The following is a 23371-nucleotide window of genomic DNA, read 5'->3' as shown; positions in this document are numbered from 1 at the left end:
AAAAGCCAATAAGGGTTGGTATTTAACCAGGTCAGTGGGTTGTGATCTTCCTGCTGACCAAGATGACTCAGTCTGAAAGCCATAGGAGATCAGGAAAATATGTTCTCCTATCTTTTGAAGAAGAGAAATGGAACCCCGGCCAGGTAGTGAAATGTGAGCATATTGCTAACCAAGGGAATCAGTTCTAGATTCCTTAGTAAAGGTACTGGTGTGAAACATGTTGGTCTTTTCTTAAATCACATATCCTGAGGCTGTGTCAACATGATCTGAATATACCCAAACCAGGTTCCTCCCTGTGCCAAAAGTGACATAAATGTGTGTGCTTTCTCCTCCTTATGCCATGTTCTCTTTTGTAAAGCCACACACATTACATAAATTCTACGTCTTCCAGGCAAAGTAACAGATGGAATGAATGCATTGATGGCTCATGACAGCACATGAACATTAAAATACAATTACATTTATGCAACTCTTTGTACTGCAATTTTGCTTGGAAGAAAAATATGGGAAGAAAAAGAAGAATCATGAAAACAGTATTTTTTGTGTGTTGAAAGTACTTTAGAGACACTAAAATAAGTGGGGAAAGTTGCTATTTATTTTTGCACGTAGTTATAGTGTCTACATCATTTCAAAACAAAGTAAGAGGTAAGCCTATAAAACAATGAGACTTTAAAATCAAGCGCACCAAACCTTTTACATCCCGGAGAACATTATCTCAGGGAGTCGTTTCATACTTGCAATAAAGATGCTGTGAGTGGTCGACATGCACTTTTTGGAATGCCTTCAGAAGGAGTATAAAAATCATATAAGACAACTGAGCTGGTTACTTCGTAAGTACTCCCTGTTTCAACCCCAAATAATCATTAGCCTTCTTCATAACAGCCACTGATTGTGAATGACTTTGGCTATTTGGTTATATTTTAATGTCTACTTCCAAAGGATGATATACTTTCATTATTAAGAATATTCTGAAAACTATCCCATGGGTTTTGAAGATTTCAAATAGGATTTTTAAACACATTTTGAGCAAACTGTGTGAAGGCATTTCAAATGGAACCACTTACTAAGTAATGATGTTCAACTGGATGTCTTAAACTCAAGTATGTTTGTTAAAGAAAAAACAAATAAACAGTAAATTTTACTATTTTATAAGTACCCACTTAGTAACCAACTTGCAAAAGCAATCAAATATCATTTTAAGCAGGTGCTGAGAATCCCTTTCCAGGGAAATGCTCCACACTGATAATGTTCTTCATCCTAACACTTAAGGCAAAGGCAGATCTGAGGATTCTAGTTTGCCAAGGTGACTGCTTTTGATTGAGGTCTTTACCTCCATTCTGACTCATTTTTTTGAGGAGTGCTGAGTCCCCAGGTGCTAAAAAGGAAAAGTTAATTCTGGCAAAGGGCACATGTTTGCTCATTCATTGGACATTAATGTGCTCAGTATAATCTCATTTTAATGGTATCCAAGTTTATTTCAACTTGCTCTCTGGAAAAGCACATCTTTTATACAATATAAATTAGTCAAGCAATGAAGATGCACACACCAGGCATCAGAAGCAGAACGTATGATAATTTTAACAAGGTGAGCTATTGTGGAAGTTTATCCCCAGCTGGACTGCTACACAAAGGAGAAGTCTCCGACTTAAAGGGGCTGTGCACTGCTTTGGTTGATCCTCCTAAATGCTCTTTATATTTTCTCTACACTTCCCCAACTTCTTTTCTGTATCTATGCTTAAATGTTCTTTCTCATTCATACTACCTGATTCTTTGTACTTCTATTCTGTCCTTTATTCCCAATCGTTCTGGACAGATGTCTTTCTATTTCTCTTGGTCTTTCCAAAGAATCAGGTTTTGTACTCATTTATCAATTCTAGCATTTTATAATTAATCAGTTCTCTGCTTATATCTATTAATTCCTTCCTTTTCCTTTACTTAGGTGTCTTTGTGGTTCTCTACCTTCCTGAGTTAAATATTTAGTCCACTTATTTTCATGCTTTTCCGCTCAGTAATTAGAGCTTAAGACCATCAATTTTCTTCTGAGTGTTGTTTTGTCTACATCATTTAAGTTTTGTTTTTGTTTTTCTCACGTCATTTAAATTTTGATAATTTCCTCCTCATCAATATTTCTTAATAGTTTGCCATTTTGATTTCCTTTAAGAGATATAATTATTTGGGAAGCTATCTAAAAAATTCCAAGTGGCTTGAATTTTTATCTTTTTAAAATATTAATTTTTAATAATATTTCATGAAAGCCAGAGAATGTCCCCAGCCTAAGTTTCTTGTTCTTTCATTTATCGACAGTCTTCTTATAAACTGGTGGTTTTAGCTGACTCAGGCAACGTAGACTGGGTGGCTCCTCAACAAAGGACATTTATCATATTTCCCCACATATAAGACATTCCATGTATAAGAAGTGCCTTAATTTTGGGGCCCGAAATTTGCAAAAAAATAATGCATTACATAAAGTTATTGAACTCAAGTTTTATTCATCCTAAAATCATACAACTCCTCATCACTGTCAAAAAAGTGGGAAATGCAAGTAAAAAAAAAATCTACAACCACTGTATAAGACTCACCCAGTTTTGGGACCCCAAATTTTTAAAAACTGGTGTGTGTTATACATGAGGAAATATGGTATTTCTTCTGGTAACAGAGACTGGAAGTCTGAGGTCAAGGTGCCAGCCAGCTTAGCAGGGTTCTGGTGAGGGCTTTCTTCTGGGTGGTAGACTGCCATCTTTTCACTGTATCCCCAGGGTGGGGAGTAGATTGGGAAGCAAGCTCTCTTGTGACTCTTGTAAGTGTATTAAACTTACTCATGAGAGCAAAACCCTCATGACCTTACTTAAGGTTAATTACCTACTATATACCTCACCTCCATATACCATCACATGGGGGAGGGCAGGATTGCAACATATTAATCTGATGGGCAGGGCATAAACGTTTAGTCACTGGTATTTGGCCAATCTTTATAAATAATAGTAACACCCCCTTATCTAGTGATAGGCAGTATTCTAAATGCTTCATATGTATTAATTTATTAAATCATTACAGTAACTATTTTACAACTTAGGAATCTGAAGCACAAAGATTTTGCCCAAGTATTTTCCTGAAGTGTGTTGTTAATATGTGGCAGAGATGAAATATGAACCCACTGGGTCTGGCTGCCAAGTCCATGATCTTATCAGAAGATGGTAAATGTTCCAAAAACAGTTGAATAAAGAAAAGAAGATTTTTTTTACTCTATATGGCATTTTAATATTTTGTAAACTTTTTTTTCTAAACACTTTATCTATTATAAGCCACTTTGCTGCAAAATGACTCTGCTTGTAGAGATATCTAGAAGATTGAATTTGCAGATTGAAAATATCTCTCAATGCTATTAATTACACTTTTCTCTTCCTCCAAATATGCAATCACAGAAAATTATCTGAGTTGTCTATAAATAAAGGTGATGGACATCAGAAAGTCAGGAAGCGAAAGGTACCTGAAAACGGAAGGAGTCGCTCTGGGCCGGGACCCCCGAGTGCCTGTACCACACGACGCCCTCATCGATGTCCTGCTGGGTGAAGGTGCTGGTGGGGGTTGCTGTTCGCCCATCAGGCAGGTGCTGCCCTCCTTCTGCAGGGCTGTCTGCAGGCATATTAACCAGGACCACCTCCCCTACGAAAGCCACAGAGTGAGTGAGGATCCGGGGAGAGGTAAAAGGGAGGCAGAGCCCTCAGCTCCTTTTCTATCACTTTTCTTTTTAACAGAAGAGAAATGATATACTTCTTTATTCTTACATAAGGTAAAGGAAAGAACATTAACACAGGATCCTATAGGTACCATCAAACCCATCTTCAGCTGTAGAATTCCCAGTCTTTTAGCTGAAAGAAGTCACTTAAGGGCAATTCATGTATGACATTACTGACTTGTCTATACTAGACCCAAACAGTCATAACATTGCAAACAAACCCTCAAATACCAGAATTCATTTCTGCTCACAACTTTCTCTGAACAGAAAATGCTTTCTAAACAGAATGTTTTTGCTGCAAACACAATGGAAAATCAGAAAAAGCTATCTTAGAAAGAATTTCGTACAATGAAAATAGTAATAGTTAATGCTGGAATGCGTACAGCAGGTACACATGAAGCACTTCACATGGTGGTTCAAACCCAGTCCCATCACACCCCCTTGTGTGGCTTACTTAAGCTGTGTAAGCTGTTCCTTGTTGGCAAAATAAGAATAATAATCCATACTTCACAGGTGCTTAAAAAAATGTGGGTCCGGCCCTAGCTGGTTGGCTCAGTGGTAGAGCATCGGCCTGGCATGCAGGAGTCCTGGGTTCAATTCCCAGCCAGGGCACACAGGAGAAGCACCCATCTGCTTCTCCACCCCTCCCCCTCTCCTTCCTCTCTGTCTCTCTCTTCCCCTCCCACAGCCGAGGCTCCATTGGAGCAAAGTTGGCCCGGGCGCTGAGGATGGCTCTGTGGCCTCTGCCTCAGGCACTAGAGTGGCTCTGATTGCGGTAGAGCGACTCCCCAAGATGGGCAGAGCATCGCCCCCTGGTGGGCGTGCCGGGTGGATCCCGGTCAGGCGCATGTGGGAGTCTGTCTGCCTCCCCGTTTCCAACTTCAGAAAAATACACACACAAAAAAAATGTGGGTCCTCCTTATCATTACATTTTTAATCTTTCTGAAGATGCTACTGTCTTCTCCAATTTAAAGACAAAGTTCTTCAGGCTCAAATCAGTTCAATAACTTGTTCAAGGTCACACAAATCCTAAGTGAAGGAGCTGGGCTATGAATCCGAAGCTCATATTCTTGGTCATATAGAAACTCTGTTAACAATCATGATTACTTTGTATTCACAGGCCAATACCAACCTTGATAAAGAACTAGTCATGTTTTCTCTTTCATTCTCTAAACTTCATTAGAATTGAAGCAAGGAAGTCTAAATCTAAATAACACCACCACCGCTGCCAATCTGTTTCTATTGCTTATTCTTCACCTGAAGCTACTATCGTTTAAAAGTGAGATTGCAAATACAGAGGTGTTATACAAACAATTAAAATTTCACAAGGAGAATATGCCTTCAAGTGAAGACCAAAAAGAAGAATGCATGAACTGCTGAAAACAGAAGCTGAAAAATACATCTAACAATAAATCTGAAAGAAGCCTCTCTAATCCTCAGTGTGTGTGTGTGTGTGTGTGTGTGTGTGAGAGAGAGAGAGAGAGAGAGAGAAACTATGTATATGTCAACAAGAGAGAGAGAGAAAAACTATGTATATGTCAACAAGAGAGAGAGAGAGAGAGAGAGAGAGAGAAACTATGTATATGTCAACAAGAGGATACCCAGCTGTTAGTAAAGTAAGCATACTGGGCAACTGATAACATATTTTGATTGCTTTAGAAATTTGTTTCTTTACTCAAAGGATATATTCTAATATTTACAAGCACTAAATTCAAGTTAAAAATCAGCATAATATCCTGGATAATGATGAAATACTAAAGGAAGAGAAAAACATCAATACTATTCTTTATGTAATATTGTGCAAAGTCAACTCCTTCTAATTTCTTTTTTGTATTATTTCTCATTTGTACCTAAGTCACAAACTCCATTACATGTCTCTCCCTGGTCCAACTTCTGTTTATAAGATGCTACTAACAAAAACATGCTTTTTCAGGATGTGGACTGTTTATGAATGTGAGCACAGTTGTAAAATATTTTAGAAGATTTTCAAAATGAACATGTGGAGAATAAGGATAGAAATTTTTCATATACCAAGCTCCTTGCCATTCTGTTTTATAATTTAAAAGCTAAGCAGAAATATCCTAACAAGGCCTAATGAAATAAACCTATTTTTCAAATTAAAAAAAAACGTATCACCTGACCAGGGGGTGGAGCAGTGGATGGACCGTCAGCCTGGGACACTGAGGACCCAGTTTGAACCCTGAGGTCGCTGGCTTGAGTGCATGATCATCTGGCTTGATCGCACACTCACTGGCTCTATTGCAGGGTCACCAGCTTAAGCATGAGATCATAGGCATGACCCCATGATCACTGGCATGAGCCCAAAGGTCGCTGGCTTGAAGCCCAAGGTCACTAGCTTGAGCCCAAGGTCACTGGCTTGAGCAAGGGGTCACTGGCCTTACTGGAGCTCCCCCCCCACCCCCGGTCAAGGCACACATGAGAAAGCAATCAACGAACAACTAGGAGTGCCACAAGTTGATGCTTCTTATCTCTCTCCCTTCCTGTCTGTCTGTCCCTAACTGTCCCCCACCCTCGGTAAAAAAGAATCATTGCCATACTGTGAAAATTAACAGGAATAATAGGATATAGGTTAATTCTATTCATTTCAACCTAGTAAATAGTCAGCAGGTACCTGTTAGGTGCTAGCTGCTGTGGTAGACCTTTAAGCGAGAGAGGATTCAAAGATAAACAAATTGTACTTCCTTCCTTTGAAGGTCAGCCTTCTTGCATAAGCAACTGGGAGCCACTGGGAGATTTTCAGTAAGAGAATGGCACGAACTGACTTAGAACATGGAACGTACATGACTGGAGTACAGGGAGCCTATGAAGCTGGAAAAGATTGGATTTTTGCCCTGGCCAGATAACTTGGTTGATTGGCATCTCCTGAAGCTCAGAGGTTGCCGGTTCAAACTCCAGTTGGGGCACATACAGGAACAGATGGATGTTCCTATCTCTCTCTCTTTTTCTCTCTCTGTCTCCCTTTCTATCTCTCTAAAATCAATCAATAAAAAATTTTTTTTAAAGACTGGATTTTATTCTATAAAAATGATAACAATAAGAGCTAACATTTAAGTGGACAGTGTGACCAATTGTGAGGCTACTGCAAAATCTAGATGAGTGATGGGGAGCCGATCTAAGTATGACTGGAAAGAAATACACAGCTATGAGAGCCACGTGAGGAAGTGGAAGCAGCAGACCTGACAAATGCGGCTGTGAGGATGAGAGAGAGGGAGGAGCTGGAGAACCACTGACCAGGTCACATATGGGCAGGCAGGTGATGCCACCGAGTGATGAACAGGGTGGAGGGAAGAAGAGTTCAGCACAGAGTATGCTGAATACAAGGTGCCTTAGTGACAAGCCCACGAGTAGACTGGAAGAAATGCTAGTGTTTTGTGGGGTTCAGCCCATTGAGGTGAGAACTTCTGCATAGAACCTCACCTCCACTTTTATTATAATATGACAAATACCAGAAAATGACCCTTTATATATATGAAAATGCAGGTTTAAAAAATAGAAAATCTCTACTTTGGAATTCCTTTATAATGACGTCTCTATTTCAACCAAGAATTCTGAAGGAAATATTTAAGAGGTATTAAGAATTAGGATCTCATTGGAATCTCCGAGAACTCATTGGGAATTGAGATAATCAGTATTAAAGCTTTCTTACACTCAAGAGTGGGCAGTATGCTAAAGAAAGTCAGATTCTCCTTCAAATGAAACTGAAGATACTCCATTAAAACCATCTATCTCATTAAATATACTCTCAAATCTGTGAAGTGGCTGAGGGTACTAGTAATCCACTTGTCTAAATGTACATGTGAAGTCTGCCAGTGGTTAAACTTAGGTCCTTTTTGTACAGACTATACAAGCAATTTACATTTGGTTCAGTTCTACGGTCAGGTCTTCACAAAAAGGCTAAAACCCAACAAGACATTCTAAAGTGATGAGAGCGTACATAGGAGCTGGGGGAGGGGGAGCAATGAGGTACAGGCTCCACACTTCACATCACTGGATAGATGGGTGTAAATAGATTTGTATTAAGTGTGTTTCTAGTTCCCACCACCTTTTTTTTTTTTTTTTACCCTTGAATGGTTCCTAAGGATAATGTGATTTGCTCATTACTAATACAGAGCTCTGGACACAGAGAAAGAGGATTATGTTCATAGGAAGAAGTTAATTAAAAGAGTTACAATAACAAAGGGTCACAGTCAAGCCTACGAGGCATTAATCAAGTTGAAACAGCTTCAAAATCATTTAATTCAGCATTTTTCTGTTTAACACTTTAAACAGAATATTGGACTATTGGGTTGTCACTAGGTAATTTAATTTTTGGCTTTTAATAATAAGATAAAAGTAGAGAATTTAATACATCAAACACATCAAAGATTTTTTAAAGCTGTAAAGGTCTTAAACATTATCTAGCTTAAAATCAGTGGGTGAAAGTAAGGCAAAGGTGAATAAGGTCTGTGGACTAATTAATAGTATTATATCAATATTAATTTCCTGCTTTGGATAATATTCTACAGTAATGTAAGATGCTTGCATCTTACTAGATAAAAGGTATTCAAGAGTTCTTTATATTATTTTTGTAACTTTTCAGTAAGTCTAAAATTACTTTAAAATAAAAAGTTAAATTCTAGCATAATATTTCAAAGAAACTTATGGCTCAGTGGGGTCCATCTGTCTTCCCCAAGGTCACACAACTATAACAAATGACATACCAGCTTTATAATTATATCAGCTGTGGACATTGGAATTATTTTTTTAAGTTATATAAAAGTTAACTTTTTCTTTACTACAGAAAATATATAATTTTTTAAACCCAATAACCCAGAGGAAAAAAAATTCTCTATTTAATATGCCAAGCAATTTTTTTACTTTTAATGAATATAATTTCAATTTTCAGGTAATCTATTTCTTTGTAAATATCTACCTGCCTGAGAGAAAGAGAAAGAGAGGGAAAGACAGAAAGCGAGATAAGAAGAATCAATTCTTCATTGTGGCGGTACCTTAGCTGTTCACTAATTGCTTTCTCATATGTGCCTTAACCAGAGGGCTCCAGCCAACCCAGTGACCCCTTGCTCAAGCCAGTGACCATGGGGCCATGTCTTTGATCCCACACTCAAACTGGAGACCCCATGCTTGAGCCAGATGAGCCTGCACTCAACCTGGTGACCTCGAGGTTTCAAACCTGGGTCCTCTGCATCCCAAGCCAACACTCCATCCACTGCATCACCACCTGGTCAGACTCAATCTCTTATTTTTATAGCATTCTTAATTCTTTACAGTTTCAATTATTTTATGTGTGTATATCATTTAAATCATTTCAAATATACTTATTTCATACTTTTTATAATGTTCTTCATTTATTTGAAATCTTTGGGGTTTTAATCTTCTCGTTTAGTTATGGTACTATAGGCTGTTTTCTCATATGTTCTATAATTTTGGATTCTGAACTAAATGTCAATGGTTTGATCTGTGAGGATCCTGAGTGGTCTGGAATTGAGAGTGGACATTCTACAGCAATTTCTATTCGTTTCTATAAGAAACCCAAGAAGTATCATTGGCATGAGATTAAATTTCATATTCATGTCTCAGCCCTGGGTTTCTCAAACAATACACACAGTATAACCTAACTCTGGATTAGCAAAAGAAATATGCTTGGAGTTCTGAATTCTCAGCAGACTTTTTTGGTTTACTCCGAGCCTGAAAAACACAGCGAGGTTTTCTTGTGATGATTCCCCTGTGCTAGTGAGCGTCTTGCTTTCTATTCTGTCTCTGTAATGGAAAGTAAGTCTTTCCAGAGTCCTGGTTGTATGCAGGGTCTTAATTATAACTTTCTGTCCCTGCATGGGCATTAAATCTCACGCTCCTGAGTTATAAAGAGCCCTTCTCAGGGACTGCATGCCCAGACTGGCTTTAGTTTCTTCTTTCTGACACCTAAAGATTTCTCTGTATTGTTGCAAGGTCAACTCTAAATTCCTTATAATTTTATTACTTCTTCTTTTTTTTTTTTTTTTTTTTTTGAGAAAGAGAGGCTGGGAGAGAGAGACAGGAACACGAGCTGCTCCTATATGTGCCCGTACTGGGGAATCAAACTGGCAACTCTGTGCTCTGGGACAATGCTCCAACCAATTGAGCTATCCGGCCAGGGCTTCATTTATTTTCATTTATTCATTCATTCATTCATTCATTCATTCGAGATAGAGGAAGGGAGAGAGAGAGAAGAGGGGGAAGGGGAGGGAAGCATTCATTTGTTGTTCCACTCAGTCGTGCATTCTTTGGTTGCTTCCCATGTTGCCCTGACCGGGGATGAACCCACAACCTTGTGGTTTCAGGGTGATGTTTTTAACCAACTGAGTTAACAGGCCAGGGCCACCTTCTAATTCTTATAATCTTTTATCCAGCATTTCTAGTTGATAATGATGGAAAATTTTTCATGTTATCATACTCTATAGCTTGCTCAAAGTTCTAGTAACAATGGAGGTTTTTAAAAATGACTTTGTGTAAAGTTTTTCTTTTAAAAAAAAGTCTCATGAAGAAGTTTATGGGGTTCCCTCAAGCAGTTAAAAATGAAACTGCCTTATGACCCAGCAATTCCACCTCTGGGAATATATCTGAAGGAACCCAAAACACTAATTCAAAAGAATATATATATTTATATCCCTATGTTTACTGCAGCAGTATTTACAATAGCCAAGATTTGGAAGCAGCCCAGTAGATAAGTAGATGAAAAAGCTGTGGTACATTTACAAAATGAAATGCTATGCAGACATAAAAATGAAAGAACTCTTAACTTTTGTGACAGCATGGATAAATCTGGAGAGTACTATGCTAAGTGAAATAAGCCAGTCAGAGAAAGACAAGTATCATATGATCTCACTCACATGTGGAAGTTAATGAACAAAATAAACTAACAAACAAAATAGAAACAGACTCACAGATACAGAGAACAGACTGACAGCTGTCAGAGGGGAGGGTGAAGGAGGCTGGATGAAAAAGGTGAAAGGATTAAGCAAAGAAAAAACCCTCATAGACAGACAACAGCATGGTGATTACCAGTGGGAAGGGTGGGGGGGATAGAGAAGGATAAAGGGAGATACATGGTAATGGAAAAAAAACTTACTTGACTTGGGGGGGGGGCATACAATACAATATACAGATGGTATAATATAGAATTGTATACCTGAAAGCTATATAATTTTATTAACCAATGCACACCAATAAATTCAATTTTTAAAAAATAAAATAAATTTAATAAAACGAAGTCTAGTGACACTCTAGGAGGGACACAAGATGGAGTTTGAGAGTCTGAGCTTTGAAATTGAACTGACATATATTAGGGAGGTGACTCTTAGCAAGTTATATTTTCTGTAACATAAAGTTGTTTTTAAAGTTTAAATTTTAGGTTTTTATATAATATTGTATATTATCTCGCATACTACCTAGTATATAATATGTGTACAGTGTGGTAGCTATTTTGATTATTCCTTTTTTTTTTTTTTTTTTTTGTATTTTTCTGAAGCTGGAAACGGGAGAGACAGTCAGACAGACTCCCGCATGCGCCCGACTGGGATCCACCCGGCATGCCCACCAGGGGCGAAGCTCTGCCCACCGGGGGGCGATGCTCTGCCCCTCCGGGGCATCGCTCTGCCGCTACCAGAGCCACTCTAGCGCCTGGGGCAGAGGCCAAGGAGCCATCCCCAGCGCCCGGGCTATCTTTGCTCCAATGGAGCCTTGGCTGCGGGAGGGGAAGAGAGAGACAGAGAGGAAGGGGGGGGTGGAGAAGCAAATGGGCGCTTCTCCTATGTGCCCTGGCTGGGAATCGAACCCGGGTCCCCCGCACGCCAGGCCGACGCTCTACCGCTGAGCCAACCGGCCAGGGCCTTGATTATTCCATTTTTAAAAAGGATATGAGGTATTAGAAAGTCAAGTTCATTGGGATCACAACCGTGCTGCAATGGCATCACACAAAAGTCTAGGACTGCTGAATACAATGCTGACATCGTGACAAAGGAAGAAAGGGTTACCGAATTGGGGGTGGTCCGGTGTAATTTTGTAGATGATTTCGGAGGCACTGGCACCGGGAGCTTCGGCCTGTAAGATTCTGTTGGTAATCTGCAGCATTCCCCCTTCTGGAACCCACACCACTGAACTAGCCACAAGGCGAAGACCTCTGTCGTTCTAGAATAAGGAGAGAGTACAGAACTAAGTCCAAACCAAGTAAGAAAATATCAGCCCTTCAAAACACATTATCAGGTCCTACATTGCTAAAGATCATCTAATAAGAGAGATTCATGGCTTTAGAGTCATACTATGAACTATAGTCATATTATAAACTATAACTGTTTCTTAAAACACACAAGTTTGAACTGCACACATGTCCACTTATAGATGATTTAAAAAAAACAAACAACAAAAAACCTGTGCATTCAATTGACTGGTGCAGTTCAAACTGTGTAGTTCAAGGGTCAACTCCACATTTGGGAATCTGCAACCTAGGTCAGGAATTCCTATGCAGAAAGCCGAATGATTAATAAGTTCTATGTAGATTTCTGACTGCGTAGGAGATTGCCACCTCTAACTGCGCACTGTTTAACGATCTCCTATGTAGGTGTGTATATGTACATATATATTTTCCCGATTTTTCTTTTAATTTATCATGAGCAAATAACTTACTGTATTCAGGATGAGTACGTTTCTTCATTTCTTTCTATCATTTGTCCATCTACCTGTCCTTCCATCCTGGCCCTTTACCCACATTCAGGAATTATTCGTTCAGCACCTATTATATGCCAGCTTTTTTGCTAGAGTAAGGCTAAGGTATGTAAGGATGGCTGAAATAAGGCTTTAGTTTCAGAACTTACCATCTAGTGACAGAAAGATACATAAATAATGAAGATGCATCTCAAATGATACCCTATAAGACACTTGAGCAGAATGTTGTGGGTGAAAAAAGGGAAAAGGAGATTTCCTCTTTGAAGAAGGAATGCTCAGAAAGACTCCTCTGCGGGCTGAGTAGGGAGTGCTGAAACAGATTCCAAGCAGAGGGCCCAGCTTAAGCAAAGACACGGACAAAGCACTGTGTCTTTAAGAAAATATTGAAGCGTTTGGGCAAGTGAAGTTCAGGGGGCTGGATGAGCGGGTAAATGATTAGTGACACTCTCTTGAACTAGTGGTTGCCAGAGGGGAGCGGGGCTTGGGGGGCTGAGTGAAAGAGGTGAAGGGTCTAAGAAGCACGAATTGGTTGTTACAGAATAGTCATGGAGAAGTAAGGAGATATAGTCATTAATACTGTTATAATCATGTATAGTGACAGGTGGGTACTGGAAACATTGAGGGAAACACGATGTAAGGTATGTCATTGTCTAACCATTAAGCTCTACATCCAAAATACATAATAAAACAACTTTTTAAAGATTTAAAAAAAAAGAAAAGTGACACTCTCTTAAGGTTGGCTAGTAGAAGGCAAAAGCTATGCTAAAACACTAAGTTTAGGTTGCAGGCACTGTAAAGGCAACATGCATCTTTGGGACGGAAATGGGATGATCAGATCTGGGATATAGAAAGCCTCCAGGAGCCAGAGGTGGAAGGGACTACGGCTCGGGTCAATCTGGAGCTATAGAGACCATCTGGCAAGTTCTTCTAATGGGCTCAGAGGAGAGAAGATGAGAAGGTAATTGCAGTAGGAATGGATAGATTCCAGAAACCACTGAGGCTGAATTGACAGGTCTTCATGACTGAAAGTGAAGCTTTAGAAACAACAGCTGGGAATACCTGACTGGAGAAATCACCCATTTGGCACTCCTGAGAAGGCAACCATCATAATTGCTAAAGCTAATTTCATTAAACAGTGCTGCCACTTCTGATTTGTGATGTGCACGCCCCTTTCAAAAGCCTCATAATTGATGCTTTCCACAGAAGGAGATTAGTGAGGCGGCTAGTGTTCAGTTTCTGGTTTGTTTTCATACTTTAGAAGTCAGTAAATATGACCCTGGTCGGTTGGCTCAGTGGTAGAGCATTGGCACAGCATGGTTTGATTCCTGGTCAGAGCACACAGAAGCAACCATTTGTTTCTCCACCTCTCTTCATTCTCTCTCTCTCTTTCCCCTTTCTCTTCCCCTCCTGTAGCCATGCCTGTTTGAGCAAGTTGGCCCCGAGCACTGAGGATGGCTCCGTGGCCTCACCTCAGGTGCTGAAATGGCTCATTGCTGAGCAATAGAGCAGCAGCCCCAGATGGGCAGAGCATCGCCCTTAGGGGGCTTGCTAGGTGGATCCTGGTCAGGGTGCTTGTGGGAGTCTGTCTCTGCCTCCCCACCTCTCACTAAATAAATAAATAAAGTCAGTCAGTATAAAATACGGCATTTCAGAATGGACATTTTGTTACATTACTGTATTGTTTTTACTTTTAAACAGGCTAATAAAGAGAACAGATAAACAGCACTCTGCAGAGGGGAATATTCACAACAGACTGACACAAGTATTCTTTCCAGTCACTTGACAAGACAGCTGTTTCCCTTTTGGGAGGCAGTCATAGCCATTTTCACCAGTCACCAGGAAACTGAGTCAAACAGCACTCAGGAGAACAGCAGCAAAGGCACCTTCTCCTGTGATTGATGCCTAGGAGCAAAATCCCAGTTTTCTTCTTTCACAGTTGATACAGAATATTAAGAATATTATTTACAAAATATCAAACTGTGTTAAGAACCTGGCATGTCATCTATCAGGACTCTTAGCAGTTCTCAACCTGTGGGTTGCAACCCCGGTGGGGGTCGAATGACCAAAACACAGGGGTCGCCTGATGGCTTTAGCCGCTGAGAAGCTGTGCTACCATCTGCAGCAGCGCTATTCAGCTTGAACGCACACCGTTATGGACGTGCGTTCCAAACTGAATGCCTGCAGTCATGCGCAGACGTGATTGCATCATCCGTCTGGGGCCTAAGAAGCGGGGGAAGTGGGGGACACGCTCCACAGTCCATAGCAGCGCATTACGTGTGTCCGGCGCTTGCTGACGTCATCAGTGGGCGGGTGCAGCAAGCCCCGGAGGACAGAAGCCTAGGAGGCGGAGAGGCAAGAGGCAGAGAGCCAAGAGAGCCTGTGAAACAGCCTGCTGGTGTAAAAAAGGTTAATAATGTAAGAACAGTACACACGCCATACACACAATACTGTGTAAGTGTAAGGTGCTTTGTGTGTAATCATTACACAGCACACAAAGCAGCTTACACTTACACAAAGCACCATACATTTACACAGTGTGAACTACATCCGTCTTATACTATAAGAGACCACTATAAGATGTAGTTCACACTGTTCCCCAATGTATAATTATCTCCCATATCTCCCACTATTTTCCCATATTCTGAATGAGGAAACTGCTGAAATCAGCGGTTTCTGGCATTGAATCCGCCTCCTATTGATTTCATTGGGAGTGTGGCGGATTTTGTGGAAGAGAGCTCCCGAGAATCTCGGGTTACCACACAATCCGCTGCAGCCTCCTTTTGATTTCAATAAGAGGCAGAGAAATGACAGTTTCCGACACATTTCTTCCTCTCCTATTCAAGTCAATGGGAGGCCGCAGCAGATTCCGCTCAAATATAGAGCAGGTTGCTTAATTTTTTTCACGCTAGAACTTTTTCCTAGAGCAGAAAAATTCCAAAGGTGGAATCCGCCACCCCCAATAGACTGAAAGAGGCCTCACACTGAGGAATCTGCTGTGTGGATTCTGCAGTGTAAAAGATCTGCCTCCTATAGAAGTCTGGCTCAATGTCATGTTCCTCAAAGAAGGCAGATAATGTAGGAAACATGTAAATTTTATTTTTATCCAATTTATTTTTCCAAAGCTGAAGTTTCATTTGGAATGATTTAATTTTTTCGGACAAATTGAGGCACGTTGCATTTGGCCCTTGCAGTGATAAATTTAAGTCATTCAAGATGACAAAGATGTCCACCAAGTAAGCTATTTTCTGCAGCTCAGTTTTATCGCTAAAAAGTGCTTTGAATTGCGGTCTTGCTTTCTGATTAAAAAATGTTTTCAGTTCATCACGAAGCTCAAAGACACGTTTTAAAACTTTTCCTCTTGACAACCATCTGACTTCAGTGTGAAATAACAGAGCATTGTTTGGCGCATCTAGCTCTTTGCACAGTTGCCAAAACAGTCGACTGTTTAAGGCGCTCGACTTCTGTGAAAGAACATTTGCACATGCTTGCAGACGAAATTTCATCATACTTTCCTAATCTACCTGACACCCCATTTGCACTTGCCAGAAGTCCATTCACAGTGAAAGTTGAAGATGTTCCGGAGACAGCACAAGAAGAGTTCATTGACCTAATTAACAATGATGCAGCGAGAACAGATTTCTCTACGATGCCACTGACAAAATTCTGGATTAAGTGTTTACAGTTATATCCTATTCTGTCTGAGACTGTGCTGCGCCTACTTCTTCCTTTTCCAACAACATATCTTTGCAAAACAGGGTTTTCCAGCTTGCTGGTAATCAAGTCTAAATACCGAAGTAAACTTGTTGTGGAAAATGATCTTCGCTGTGCCCTTGCAAAGACTGCCCCAAGAATTTCTGAATTGGTAAGCAAGAAGCAACCACAACCATCTCACTGAATTTGGCAGCATACTGTTGCAAAATATTGCACTGTTGTTTACTGTTATATTACTGTTGTTATATTTAAACCCATGCTATGCCATGGTGAAATGTTATTTATTGGAATTAGTAATAAATATTTCTCAATATATAATTAAATATTGTTTTTGTGATTAATCACTATGTTTAAATTATGTTTGATTTGTAGCAATGAGAATACATAATGCATATCAGGTATTTACATTCTGAATCATAACTGTAGCAAAATTACAGTTATGAAGTAGCCACCAAAATTATTTTTTGGTTTGGGGTCACCGCAACATGAGGAACTGTATTGCGGGGTCACGGCATTAGAAAGGTTGAGAACCACTGCTCTAGTAAGGTTTTAAATCGCATAATTCACTTGGACCTAGGTGTCTTAATTGCTAGAAATACTTTGAATAGAGGCAGCCTTGTCAATTTTGACTATGGTCACGGAGATCAGTCATACATCAATGACCACAACCTTGGACTGAGAGGCAGTGTGGCTTTTCATATTCCATACAAGTAAGCACTGTGACCCAAATGCACATCCCAGATGTCTTCCTACTACATTTTCATCTTAACTACACTTTCTCAACACAATTCCCTATAATTTTTGTGTGAGTATAAATTTTTCGGAGACAGTGTCCCTTCCAAGTCAGTGTTCAGAGACCAGCAACGTCTGAAAGCTTATTAGAAGTTCAGAATCTTAGGCCCCTACCCCAGTCTTCTGAATCAGACCTTCTGAATTAAAATTTGCATTTTATTTTTTATTAGCTTTATTAAAGTACACTTGGCCAATAAAAACTATATAGTTAAGGTGTCCAATGTGATGTTTCGATATATGTATACACTGTGAAATAATTACTACAATCAAGCTAATTAAGGTATTCATCACCTCACATAGTTATGATGCTTTTGGTGTGGTAAAAACACAATCAACTCTCAGCAAATTTCAGGTATAAAATACAGTATTATTAAGTATAGTGACCATACTGTACATCAGATCTCCAGACGTTATTCATCCCTTATAACTGAACCTTTGTACCCTTTAACCAACATCTCCCCATTTCCCCCACTCCCAACGCCTGGCAACCACCACTCTACTCTGCTTTCATGAGTTTAACTTTTTGAGATTCCAAATTTAAGTGAGATCATGCAGCATGTGTCCTTCCATGTCTGTCTTCTTTTTCTTAGCATAATGTCCTCCAGGCTCATCCATGCTGTCACAAATGGCAGGATTTCCTTGTTTTAGAAGGCTGAACAACATTCCACTGTATATACAGACCATCTTTTCTTTATTCATTTATCCACTGAAGGACACTTAGGTTGCTTCCATATCTTGGCACTTTGTAAATAGTGCTGCAACAGACAGAGCAGTGCAAATATCTCTTCAAAATGCTTATTTCATTTTGACTACATCTACACCCAGAGGTGGGATTGCTGGATTATATGGTAGTTTTATTACCATACTTTTGAGAAAGTTCCATATTGTTTTTCAAAATGGTTACACCAATTTACACTCCCACAAACAGTGTATAAAGGTTTCCTTTTCACCACACCATCTTCAACACTTATCTTTTTTCTTTTTGATAAGGGCCATTCTGACAGGTGTGAGGTGATATCTCACTGTGGTTTTGATTTGTATTTCTCCAATAATTAGTGATGCTGAGCATCTTTTCATGTACATGTTGGCCATTGTACGTCTTCTGAGAAATACCTAGGCAAGCCCCTAGCCCATTTTCAACCAGGTTGCTTTTCTGCTATGGAATTGCTTGAGGTCCTTATATATTTCAGATGTTAATCCCTTATCAGATATATGGTTTCAAATATTTTCTCCCATTCCACAGGTTAACTTTTCATTTTGTAGATATAATTTCTTCATTGTGAGGCTTTTTAGTTTGATACATTCCCACATTAATTTTAACAAGATCCCCACGAGATGTGGTGTCATGCTGAAGTGTGAGACACAAGGCCTGGGACAGAGATCATGATGGGTCAAGAATGATTCTCCAAAAACTCAACAGATAGACATTTAGGATATTTACACATTTATAATATTTATAATACTAAATATTCCTCTGCTGATTTGTTTATATTACTTAAGAAGAAATAGACAACTATCTAAGGAAATGAAGGATAATTTTCCCTACTCATTATGATGAAGACGGTTTTTTCAGTTGCTCTCTTTTGAGAGACGGTCTAGGGAAGATTTAAGAAGAGATGAATAGAAAGCTATACAACATCTCTTCTACAGCCGAAGTAGAAAAAAAAGCAAAAATTTTATAGCCTAATTTCCCCAGTAGGTCTGACATTTTGCAATTTCTTTATCTCCTTGTAGTTCTTCTTTTTCTTCTGCACAATGATGCATATATCCCTATAAACTCAAGAAATCAGCCTTAATATCAGCTGACTAATCTCCTGCCTGCTTAGTGATGTTTTATATATCTTTCAGGGTACTATATCACAAGGCAATGAAATCCCAGCAAGAGATTATGGTGGTATAATTAAAAGTGCTTTAAATTAAAAAGTTCTTCTAATTCATTTCATAGAACAATAAGTATACAGAAATGTTGGTAATAAAATTTAGTCATTATATATTGTATTACAAATAAAAAAATATTAATGTTGTAAACCAAAAGGAAGGACCCAAGCCTTTCATTTGTAGTAAAAAGAAAATATCCCACTAATACGATGAAAACCTCTCAACTTCCAAATTAAAGCTTGAAACAAAATGATGAGCTCAAATGATAGTGTACCCCAACCCTAAATATTTAAGAAATAAATATTTTTCCTAATATATTTCTATTTTCTCCTTAGCCACTCAGTCAGTATCAGCCTGGATGGCCAAAATATTTAAGAAAAATATTTAAGAAATATTTAAGAATAATATTTTTTTGGCCCTGGCCGGTTGGCTCAGTGGTAGAGCGTCGGCCTGGCATGCGGGGGACCCGGGTTCGATTCCCGGCCAGGGCACATAGGAGAAGCGCCCATTTGCTTCTCCACCCCTCCCACCCCCCTTCCTCTCTGTCTCTCTCTTCCCCTCCTGCAGCCAAGGCTCCATTGGAGCAAAGATGGCCCAGGCGCTGGGGATGGCTCCTTGGCCTCTGCCCCAGGCGCTAGAGTGGCTCTGGTTGCCGCAGAGCGACGCCCCGGAGGGGCAGAGCATCGCCCCCTGGTGGGCAGAGCATCGCCCCCTGGTGGGCGTGCTGGGTGGATCCCGGTTGGGCGCATGCGGGAGTCTGTCTGACTGTCTCTCCCCGTTTCCAGCTTCTGAAAAATACAAAAAAAAAAAAAAATACAAAAAAAAAAAAAAAAGAATAATATTTTTTTTTAATTTTAACTTAAATAGGAAAAGGAAATGACTATAACTGGATATAGTCTATATCAATGTTACCCCTAACATTTTAGTTATTCTGTAAACATATCTTAATTTGCAAAGGCTTACTTATGCTATAGCTTTGAAAATGTAATATTGTCGAGACTGTGGATTTAGGGAAGGCCCATGTGCAGTGGGGCATGTGTGCAAGGCTAACCTCCGAGGCCATTTACCAAGATGAAGAATGATGGAAAGAAACTGGACTGTTTTTGTGGTTGTCAATGTTTGTATGAAGAAGCTTTGCTCCCTTAAGTCAAGAATATAGAAACTTCTCTCCACGTAGATTTCAACTGTTTTATAAACAATAGACAATTAAATTTTTTATAAGCAACAAAGACTTTTCTGAATGTATACTCTGAATGATGCTTCTTATAAGACTAAATTGAACAACTTAAGTTCAAAAAAGGTGAAACTCTAACACGTGGTGGGGATTTATTTATAAGATAGACTCTTTTTCAGAAAAATAAAAACTTTTTGTGTGCCACTGATATTTATACTTCTCACCAACATCCTTATGATCAAATTGTGTCCCTGCAAGGCAACCAGGTAAGAGGAGAGCTTTCAAGAAAATAGACAGAAAGCACAGAAGAGCTTTTAGCTGCACATGGGCCTTACCAAGGTCCAACAGCCAGAAAGGACGCTCGGTAATAGAATTTCCCCTTCAGTTCATAGCATGACGCTTGGAGGCTTTTAACATCAAAGCATTACCCAGTTGCAGAAAATAACTGTTCAAACAACAAACAAGATCGGAAAGGTCATCAGATTTATTGCCAACGTGGAAAAAGACAAATGATTTCCAGAGATGCCTTAATTAATGAAAAAGAAGGCAATTCTTTGAAAGGCCAGCAGTGGAGAGAAACCCACCGACATTTTTAGCATTTACTAAATGCTGAATTGCTTTAAAAATCATATCTGTAGCAGGCTTGGGTTTGGTAAGTCACCTCATTAATGAAAGCCTGTTCAGCAGAGCATTCTTTATTACTTCTTAATCGTTTTAATTTCGTTTGCCTCCTCCCTTCAACAGAACATGTTTCAACATCAGTCCTGGGTCTATTTTCTCCTTAGCCACTCAGTATCAGCCTGGATGGTGACAGTCAAGTTCACTCCCTGCCAGGCCAAGGATAGGAACTGAAGTTTGGGGGAAGTGATGTAGAATTCGAGAAACCAGAGTGGACCTGACAGCGCTTTCCCTCAGTCCCAGAGGGGACCCACCAGCATCAGCAGAGGTGCTCTGAAGGCTTCTCATCGGACACAGGAAACCCATTCACAGACAGGACGCAGGCACCAGCCTCACTCAAGCTACTGCACGCATCCATCTATCCATGCAGCAAAAAGTACTAAACTCCTAAGATGTGCCTGGCTCGAGAATAAGACTGAAATAGTGTCTGCTCTCACAAAGCTTCCTTTTTCTACTTCTCGTTCCCTTTCCATCTATCTTACCAGGCTGAGTTTTCTGTTGAACAACACTGGGATTAATTAGTACATCCACTCACTAGAAATTAGACCTAAACTCCTTGGCCATTCCATTCAAGACACAGTCACTGGCCTCACTCCAATCTAATACACAGGTAGCCTCAGGAAAAGGCCTGGGCTGCCATCTCCAGAAACAGCGATCACAACGATATCAGTCATGTCTGACGATACAGATACTGGAAATTGTTAACTGTTGAGACATTATTTTCTTCTTGGGCTCCAGCAGACTTATGATTATAAACAGCTTCCCTTGTAAGAAGATGTGGTGAGTCCAGAGAGAAGATTCTGGGAGGTTTGGGCTCTAGACTGCTTGAATAGGACACTGAGAAAATGACTCAATTACTGTCTCCATGCTGTCCATTAAGGGATAAGAATATATATGACCAAAACACTGAAATACATGGAGAATGAAAAGAGCCAGGAGGCTAAGTGTTGTGGAGCCAGAACACACCTGAACTGAAATCATCACTCCAGCATTTAAATACCTTTATAAAAAAATAAATATTTTTAAACCCTTTTGAATGTTTTCAAATCTCCTTCTTTAGTTTCCCCTTTTGGAAAATTAAGAGATGATAATTGTACAAGCATCAGAAAATAAAGATAAAATGAAATAACTCACAACAAGCATTAGCGCTCAATAAAGGTTAAAAAACAAAACAAACAAAAACACCCACCAACCACAGAATTTTGTTTAAAAGAAATGTTATATAAATTCTATTCTAATCTTCTTTACTGGTATTGTAAAGATCCACAGAAAATACAAGAGGAAAAGTACTTTGAATTCCTTTAAAAATATACTATATATTTATAAAAATAGTATCAGTATTACTGAGTCAAATTTATTAGTAGCACATCCTGATGGATGCTGGGGCTCTCTCTGATCACTGGGTTCATTATCCCAACTCATTGACTTATAAGCCATTAGCTCACCTGATGGACAGGTAAGCACGACAGGTGATGGAGGGATGGCAGGGGGAAGCAGGGACACACTCCACAAATACCAACATGACTCCCAAGTTACGTACATCACAAGGATTCTCAAGTTCTGTACTTATCCTCTACTTTTAAATTAAAATTCTGTTTTTCTTTGTTGTGTGTTGGTAGTCAAAGCAGCAAAAATCCAAGAAATACCCTTCAACTTGGGCCATACCACATAAAATGATTGTGCAATATACTGAGTGAGCTCCAAACATGAAGACTGAGACCACAGTAAGAAGGGCAGCTGCTAGGGTTGCACCGAAGTCCTATAACAATCTTTAAAAAGAAACCAAGAAGAGAAGAAAACTTTCCATGCCTGTCTAGACTTTATTTCTTCAGAACTAAAACTCATTTCCCAGGGCGATTGCAAGAGAGTGATAATTAGGACTACAAGGTGGCTATCTGCCAACTCTGTCTCATAATCAGCCTTCACTGGCTCCCATCTCTCTCCCATCACTGTTTTCAGCAGCTGAAAATAATGAGACAAGAGCCTGAGAAACTAGCTAGCAAAGCGTCTTAGATTCAGGTGTTCACCTTCACGAGGATCAATCACAACTTCTGAGTGATCACTGGTGAGAAAGTGACAAGGGATTTCTAACTTGTTTTCTTCAAATCAGTCTCTGTAGCTGATCATTAATGACACTTCATTAGGCACTGATATTTAGAATGAAAAGTTTCAAAATAATTACGTCTCTCAGTCTGCCACCATGGGAAAGAGCCATTTTTGCTACCATACAGAAAAGAGCTTCTAATGAAATACCATCAAATCGACTGTGGTGGCACAGTGGATAAAGCGTCAACCTGGAACACTGAAGTTGCCGGTTCAAAACACTGGGCTTGCCTGGTCAAGGCACATATGGGAGTTGATAATTCCTGCTCTCCCACCCCTCCCCCAAAATGAATAAATTAAAAATAAGTAAGTTAAAATAAAAATCTCATAAATACCACCAAACCATAAATGGTTTTGAAAATATTTTTCAATAGATCTCTTTGAGTTAGCCCAGCATTTCCCACATGTGACAGCTATCTCAGTAGTAGTATCCAAGATACTTTATGTAGTACATGGATGAAATTTTGTAAAATGGTTAAATATTAATTTACTATTATAGAAAAAAAGCATAATTCTACATTAAGTCCATGATTTCAAAAGTATTATTTGAGGATGAGGCCACAGTAAAAAAGGAAGTTGAT

General features: G+C 39.5%; 1 protein-coding gene across 2 annotated transcripts in view; it reads right to left on the bottom strand.

The window, feature by feature from the left end:
* The window catches only part of FRAS1 (Fraser extracellular matrix complex subunit 1), a 513532-nt gene that overhangs the window by 136893 nt on the left and 353268 nt on the right, over positions 1-23371 (bottom strand). For both annotated transcript variants that reach the window (XR_010751479.1, XM_066384281.1), the window contains exons 30-31: positions 11767-11920; positions 3488-3663 (exon numbers count right to left, since the gene is read on the bottom strand). Coding sequence is in view for 1 of the 2 variants with exons in the window: in XM_066384281.1 (XP_066240378.1) it covers positions 3488-3663; positions 11767-11920 (330 nt within the window). In the remaining variant the exon portion in view is untranslated. The remainder of the gene's footprint in view (positions 1-3487; positions 3664-11766; positions 11921-23371) is intronic.

This window comes from Saccopteryx leptura, chromosome 5 (assembly GCF_036850995.1).
Source record: "Saccopteryx leptura isolate mSacLep1 chromosome 5, mSacLep1_pri_phased_curated, whole genome shotgun sequence".
Lineage (NCBI taxonomy): Eukaryota > Metazoa > Chordata > Mammalia > Chiroptera > Emballonuridae > Saccopteryx > Saccopteryx leptura.
The sequence above is the reverse complement of the archived record's forward strand: the minus strand, read 5'-3'. Positions and strand labels throughout refer to the sequence as shown.